The sequence below is a fragment of the Apis dorsata genome, unplaced genomic scaffold, assembly GCF_000469605.1.
Source record: "Apis dorsata unplaced genomic scaffold, Apis dorsata 1.3 scaffold_527, whole genome shotgun sequence".
Taxonomy (NCBI): Eukaryota; Metazoa; Arthropoda; class Insecta; order Hymenoptera; family Apidae; genus Apis; species Apis dorsata.
The window spans coordinates 263624-271712 of NW_006263750.1; the positions used below are offsets into that span (position 1 = coordinate 263624).

Sequence of the window (8089 nt, forward strand, 5' to 3'; positions counted from 1 at the left end):
GATGCCCACGCCGCGAAAGGATCTTTTCTTACAGGTTTAATCTTCCTTAACTCGTAACTCGACTCCTCTACTCTACAGAATAGAAAGCAAGCATGAGGTGACGATATTAGGAGGATTAAACGAATTTTCCGTCAAATTCTACGGTCCACGGGGCAGTAAGTATTGCACTCAATTTATATTTATATTGTATTGTATTGTGTGTTTAAAGTTTAATGAATAATGTGTTATTTAATATATATATATATATTTAATATATATATTAAATATTCTTAGAACATAAGCAATTTAATTTTAGCAATTTTATGTTTCGAAATTGTTTAATAATTATTATCCTAAATTTTCTTGTTTATTTATATGATGTGTGAACGATTCGTGTAAAGATTTTAACGAAAATGTTGTTTACGAATGGAATAAAATTTATTTGCTATAATTGACCTATAATGGAAATAACGTGTAACTATATGAATATCATGGGAACGAGAGAGAGTGAATTATTTAGGATTGTGGGATATCGAGTTATGCTCCAGTTTAAAAGAAAATAATAATAATATTCATAAATTATTATTATTATTGTTATTAAAGTTCAAATTGAAGGTTATTAAGATATAATCTATTATTTGATAACGAATTCTTCAGTTAAAATGATTCCGAATAATAAAATCTCTTTATCACATTATTTTAATCCACGCAATCGAAGGTCGAACGAAAAAGATTATCCAAGATTTTTATCTTTTATCGTGAAATTTTAATCGAAGATTTAGACAACGACGTTTAAACAATAAGGAAGCGATGATTTTCATTTAAAGAATGTATTTTTTTTTCAAATTAAAAATAAGTTGATGATACATCCGTTCTTTTTTTTTTTTTTTTTCGTGTTTCTGATACTAAAATAAAAGAAGGCTAGCCTTCGAACTTGAAAAAAAAAAAAAAATCAGCCTTGGAAGCTAATCATAAAAGGATGCAGATTTTTTTTTTATATATAGACATCACTTCAATCATGAAGAAAACACAAAGAAAAACACAAAGTTAAATCAATCTGAAAGAATGGAGAATGAATAAAGGTTAAACAATGATTCACAAATATAATCTTTCTTTAAAATTTCTCTAATTAATTACACGAATATTTTTAACATTTATACTATCCTGATTAAAAACGAGCATTGATTTCATCGTTTCTTACGAAATTTCTTCGCGAACCGTTATCATTATCATGATCATTTCCCGATTCCATCAAATTCCTTGTCTCGCACGATTAATTCGTGCCCCGAGAAGGAACAGGCTCATCGCCTTTACGTGCTCATTTTACGTTTCCAGTATTTGATATTCCAAGGTCGCCAGCTCTTCGCACACCGGATACTTATGCAACAGTGTGTGCATTTACGCTTTCCTCGGCCAGCTGGTCGACACGCATGCAAAAAAGCGATTGACCGGTATCCAGTGACGAAAGTTCCTTGACATCGCTTTTCGTCGCGTTTGACAGGTCCCTATAGTCTAAGTCCTGAGATATCGTCTTCAAATCGAATTTGCGCGATCGAGTTTCATTCAACTGGCCTGTTTTATCGTGGTCGATCAGGTTCAGGACGGTTTAGAGAGGAAGTTCTTTTTCCGAAACTTCGTTCTGAGCTTGCAATTTTTATATCGTTGATAAGAATCGTTTTAATTCAATAACGATTTGAATTAATATAATTCGAATATAAGTTAATCGTAGTCTGAATTTTACTCTGCAAAAGGCGATCAATGATGTTTATCTCGTTGTTGGATTCCGGGTCGTGGAATTGAGTTCAACACTTTTTAAAGTCTTACAAGAGGTTTTATTTGATTACGCGTTACTCAAACAACTCAATTGAATTAGCTTTCGGCAGAAATTAAATACTATGAAAAAGGTGTAATCTCGTTAAAAAATTTGAAACCCGAAATGGTCATGCATGATCTACAATTTTACCGAAAGTTAAATTAAAAATTGTTTCTTGGACGATTTCTTGCTTCGCATGAAAGTTGACCATTGTGATATTTAACCAACCGCGTGACTCATCAACCGAGTTATAAATGTTGAAAACATGTAGTTAAATGCATGCATCCGTTAAATATCCTATCGATCGCTGTTTTCGGATTCAGATTGTATTTATTATCCTCGGGAAGGCTAATGCAACGTGTTTTTCCTTTTCTCACCGGTTCATAAATTGCTTACGCAATACGAACACCGGCCGAGAAAAACAACGAGTAAAGGTAATGCGTAGTACTTAACGAATCAGCATACTCGAATCTATCGAGATCCGTTTGCGGTATCCCGGTATGTCGAATGACATAAAAAGGCACTTTTTATAAAACATAATTTTATCGCTCGTCTCCGTTTTCATTACGTCCTTCGAAAGGTTTCGATTGGCTAAGCTCGTCGATTATATTTTTACCCGTGGTCGTTCGCCTGTTACAACGATTACCGTAATCCATCCTTATTTAAAAAAAAAAAAAAACGCAATATCCTTGCATCCCGGCTGCGTACATTGTTCTGTCTTCGCAAGTATCTTATATCGATATTATGCAAGTTATTTATTCCGATATTGATGAAGGTAAATTCGAAAGACGACATACGATCGAATTACTTACTACTCTGTAGCCATGCGATTGTCTAATTTTCTTTCTGCCTGGGCGAAGAGAATAATATTTTGCCTCATAATTTTAAAAATCGAAGTCGAATTTTTCACAATAATTAAATTTAATAATAAAATTTTGGCGTTACATCGTTTATTCGAATCGAAATCGATAAGTATAGATATGTAAGTAGATTACACGAAGATAGTACGAAGGTAAATACGTAGATAGATTAAATTAGTATCCAGCAGGATAAATATAGTAACGATGTGCAGTATTATAATAATACGTATGTATACAAAGTGAAGCAGAAAAAATAAATATATGAATATTTATACATAGGTACGTATTTCTGAGCGATAAGAGAAGAGGATATTTTCGCGGCTACGACAATGTTGTTAATTGTTGGCAAAATCGAGTTTCTCTTCTTCCTTTGCGCGTAATTATTACGAATAAAAACTTGGGCAATGTCGATACTCGCGCGCTCGTCGATGGCCTCGAAACCGTCACATACTCCACGTTAATTAGAAGCGTCACGAAAGGAGAAGGAATAGATCTGATTACGATTATTTGTTTCTTAAAAGGAAATCGAATTGTTTGCAAAAAGATTTTTTTTTCTTTCTCTCTCTTTCTCTCTCTCTCTCTCTCTCTCGACTCGTTTCGAATTAATTTATCACACGTATCTCGTACTTGCGATTTCATTGAGGTCTCAATTCGTTCTCTTCTTTTCTCGTTTCTAGACCGCAGCCTGACGGTAAAAGTTTGCCAACTTGCAAGGTAATTGGTTGCTTCTGCCCCCCCGAACCCAGTGGTTGGTTCATCGTGCAGTTTTAAATCGGATTCAATTCGCAATGTTTTTACATTGCGAGTAATCTCGTCAGTGAACGTTGTTGCGAGAGATTGTTTCTTTTATTTAGAGGTAATAGAGTTGTGATCGTAATTTTTGAACTTTCGAAAACAATTTTTTACAAAAGTTCAAATGGTTTCTTCCGTGATCCGATATTTTCGATATTAGAGTGTTTGATGATTGAATCACTATTACCTTTGAACTCTAGAGACATTTACTTCGATAATTGGTTAGCTAGTTATCGGAAAACAAAGTTGAGTCATCTAATCCCTCAACCCAATACCAACTCTCTGTCGAGTGCCGTTTTTCCTTTCCACACATTTTCATTACGCATATGTTAACCGTGAAATTAAATATTTGTAGAAAGCAGTGGCGTAGAAGATTGAAACATATGGAAACTTTCTTGAAACCTGTTTCATCGATAATCTGATAAAATGTAACGTTGCTCGTCACCGATTTCAAAATTTCGTCACTAAACCGTGAAATTTCCTTTCTGTTCTGTTCACAAGTATACATATCTTAATAGAGGAGTTTCAGTAATCCTAGAATATAATTCTTAACTTCTAACAACACACTTTTATAACTTTTTATAATCTTCTCGAGCCCGTGGCCCACGAAGGAGACTCTGGAACTTACTCGCTTACAACTTAAACTCGATATTTTCAAGTTAGCCGTTCGATAAAGATTCTATCATAAATCACAACTTTGTTCGATATTAGTTTCGGTATTTACTCAAGAATGGAAGTACCGTAAATCTTTTTGATTTCTTAATAATCCTCGTTTCGAAAATTCTTCAAGTTTTGCTATGCGTCCTCGGTTCAGGGTTACGCTTTCATAGTTAACGCGTTATTATCAGCTTTCAAAGATGCAATGTCGATATTGTCGTCATTGAAAAATCTCCCCGCCTTGTTTTGCAACGAGTTAACTGGCGAGCCCTCGGCACACGCACGCATTTTTGCAATTCCCCCTCTTGAGTGTATTTCAAGATACACGCAGAGACGAGTATGTGTATAAAACAGCGATCTGCGTATTTTATAGATAAACCGACTCTCTCTCTCTGAATAAATTATAATATATATACGAGCTATACGACGATAAGATTTCGATTCGATCTTATTTTCACTCGATGCAATGCGTGTAAAAATTGCGTAACGCGGGCAAGCCCTTCCCTTCGCGCCGATATTTATTTCCGCCATTGCGATCGGTCGAACAACGATGCCTTGTTTTCCGCCGCGATGCGCTTTAGAAAAGTGTGCGGCTCTAATTTCCTAAGATTGTCATCTTGTTCCTAAGTTTCTTTTTTTCATAGCTTTTCGCAATCGGATAGCAGCGAGTTCAAACGTTACCTGCAGTGGTGCAGTCAGGTTTTAAATTAACATTTCATTATCGCTATTTATTGTAGATATTGATTAATGATCTTTGGATTAATGATCTTTGGATTTGACTGATGGCGTATTTGATTTACGCGAATAAAAGAAATATGCAAATGTATATAATTGCTACGCCAACAATTTGTCTCTTTTTAGCAAATGTATGTTTAAATTGCGCGCCATCGTGTTGGGATAAAATTTTCAAAGAACAAGAAGATGACTTAGGCGATTTAAAGAGAAATTTTTATACTTTCGATTGTATTATATCGATTTAAAAAATATTGAACGAGATTTTTTTCGTACGTGTTCCTAAATTTTGTGATTTTTTGTTACTTGTTCATTCAATGCGCGAAACTATTATTACGACTATTGAGGGACTTTTACGAGCTTGTAATATCGTAGCTTTCTACGCATATACACGAAGTTATTTCGGAAATTACAACAGCGAGATACTGTTCGACTTTGACGACGGTCACTATTTTCTGATAAGATTAATTCGCTCTGTGTGAATACGTGACGGGACGGGAAATCTTTTCAGAAAATATCCATTTAATATTAAAGAAAGAAAACGACATAGTGTACATAGCGCTTTTAAGTTCCTTTCGAAACATTTTTCATTTTCCATATTTACGAAACAATTTTCAAAATTGATCCTTCGTTTGCTTCCTCGTCGTTTCTCTTCCCTTAAAAAATCTTTGAATTTTTTCTCGTCTATAATTGAAAAAAGAAAGAAAGAAAGAAAGAAAGAAAGATTAGACAGATGTTTGCAAGAAGAAAACTTACTTAATTAAAATGCTTATCTTCAATCCTGTAATACATAACTCGCTCAATAACGTTTTCAACGGTATAATTATTCACGCATTAAGATTCGTTTCAAATAATTATCACACCAGCATACAATAAGAGAATTAAATCAAGACCACTTTCCTCAGATCCTTTCTTCAGATATTCAAAATAGCTGGGTACTTTCCGTATCTATCTACGCGTGCGAAACTCACGAGGAACAACCGAGAGTTAAAACTCTCGGTTTGGAAAGGGATGGAGACGAGACACCATGAAATTAATTCACCCTCTTCGTCTTCGTGTTCGCAAGGGTGAGAGCCATTCGTTCGTCCTGTAAGTAAATGTGCACCGATTTGAGATGGATCTAGCTCGAGAAGTTAACGGTATCGTTGAGCGGAGAGAAAAAAAGATTACAACTTCCTCGAGGCTCGTTGGAACGTCGTCATCTTGCGTTTTTACTTGTCTTCTGCACAATAATTGCACGGCCGTGTTAGGTCGTCAACCAAAGATTGTTGCGAAACAAACGATCATAGAGGCAGTTGCAGGAGGACTGATAAGATTAACAGTGTTGAGTTACATGTACAACACGCAGACTATCTTGTTAGCTTTCCCGTTTATTACACTGAAAGTGTTCTTCCATGCACAACATTTTTTTCGATTCATTCCACGCGTGATTTTTCACAACGTTCTCGCGATGAAAATAGAATTTTTTTTGGCTTCGTGTTTCTATGATCGAAAAAAAATCTTGGAGACGTCACGTTGAAATTTGATTTTCAACCACGCCATATTTTGTAAAAGATGGTAGGTTTTTTTTCCTGTTGTTCCATAGAATGTTTCGGACAGCGTCCGTAGTTCTGCAATTTTTAAAGTTCGATATATCGTCAGTCGGTCCCAAATTGTTAAAAATTTTTCTCTTTAATTTAATTTGAGAATCGAGCGCGTATTTTCATCACTCTCGTCAATTTATTACGTGTTTCGAAAGTTCTCTCGTTCTTCAATTTAACAAGATTATCCTCTTTTCCTCTCTCTCTCTCTCACCTATTAAAAAGAAATCAATATCCGATCTAAATATCGATATTGCGGGACCGTTGTGCTTGCGTCTCTATATAAAGAGCAAAATTTTTCCTTACACGGGGATCAATATTTCGCAACACCTCGTCTCTCGCAAAAAAAAAAAAAGAAATAAAATTTCTATGGAGTTTCATCTTCCCGCTGAGATACAACGTAAAAACCAACCGTCTGGATTCTTAATGGCGTCGTGCCACAGCTTGAACCATTTTCATCAACAGCGCGATCTCCGACACGCGCAATTTCCATCAACCATGCGAACCGTACGAATAAGAGAATACGAGAATAAGAATCCTCTGCTTTGCAAATGAAACCAACAACCGCGACCTCGACGAGGAGCATCGAAGGGAGGAGAGGAGGAATGCCTCCTTAAAAAGGGGCACTTTGATAAAATCAATTTAATCCCATTCCATCAGTCCCGTGGTCATTTTTTTCTTTGACATCCTCCGTCGTGATACATACGTACATACGTGCATACATATATATGCATGCATGGAACGAGGCGTGAGCACCCGGCCACGTTTTACCGCATACAAAGCATAGTCGTTTGGAAATGCCTGTAAACGAGCGGTCGACGATACACATCGGAGATACCGTGTTCCGCACTGTGACCCACTTTAACAGCCAGCCCTCTAATACGCCCCAAGATTCTGTTCGACACTGATGCTAGAACCGCGTAGCTTTATGCCTCCTATACATGGCCGCGCCACCGGATACTGGCAGAAATATGCATGGAAATGGATTCGCTGGACGAATAGCTATGGTTACGAGCTGAAATTTTCGCGGTAACGACTCTCTAAATCGAGCTGTTAAACATCTTTCCTAGTGGAGGAGAAGAACCTTGAGTATTCTTTTACGTATTTTGACCGTATTTTATTGAAAGAGATAAAAGAAAATAAAATATATATATATTTTGGACAAGATTTGATAAGTGGCCGAGTCGTGGTTGAATCATTCGATAAGTTTCTTGAAAATAATCCTTCGGCGGAGAAATTATTTCGAAAGCGATTTATCAAAGCGGCTTTTTATCATTCGGTTTCAGTTATCCAAAGATTAAATTTTTAATGGTGTAATAAAATAGCTTCGATACTTACGGCGGAGGAAATTAAAGATAAAAGGTTAAAGAACCTCGGACAAGGTACAAGTTTTGTTGTGCCATCACCAATCACGAGGTATCGTGGTTGTATAGGTCTCTGGTCCGTACGATGCCCCGGTGATTCACAGTTGGAGGGCCAAAGCGGACAAACAACCTATCTAATCGAATTTACGAAAATAGATGGGGCATTAACAACCGTGTTTACGTATCTTCCTTTCTTCTTCATTCACCCTCCGATGATTTCGTTCCAATTTGATGTTTTCGTGTCACGATACCACCACCCCTCCCCCTCTCCCCACCTGTGATCCTTCTCACGAAAAAAGAAAAAAAAAAAAA

General features: G+C 36.2%; 1 protein-coding gene across 1 annotated transcript in view; it reads left to right on the forward strand.

Annotated features, from left to right (window-relative positions):
• Positions 1-8089, forward strand: part of LOC102680813 (ubiquitin-conjugating enzyme E2 H) — a 35633-nt gene that overhangs the window by 9820 nt on the left and 17724 nt on the right. Inside the window, exon 2 of the mRNA XM_006620758.2 lies at positions 79-155. Coding sequence (XP_006620821.1) covers positions 79-155 — 77 coding nt within the window. The remainder of the gene's footprint in view (positions 1-78; positions 156-8089) is intronic.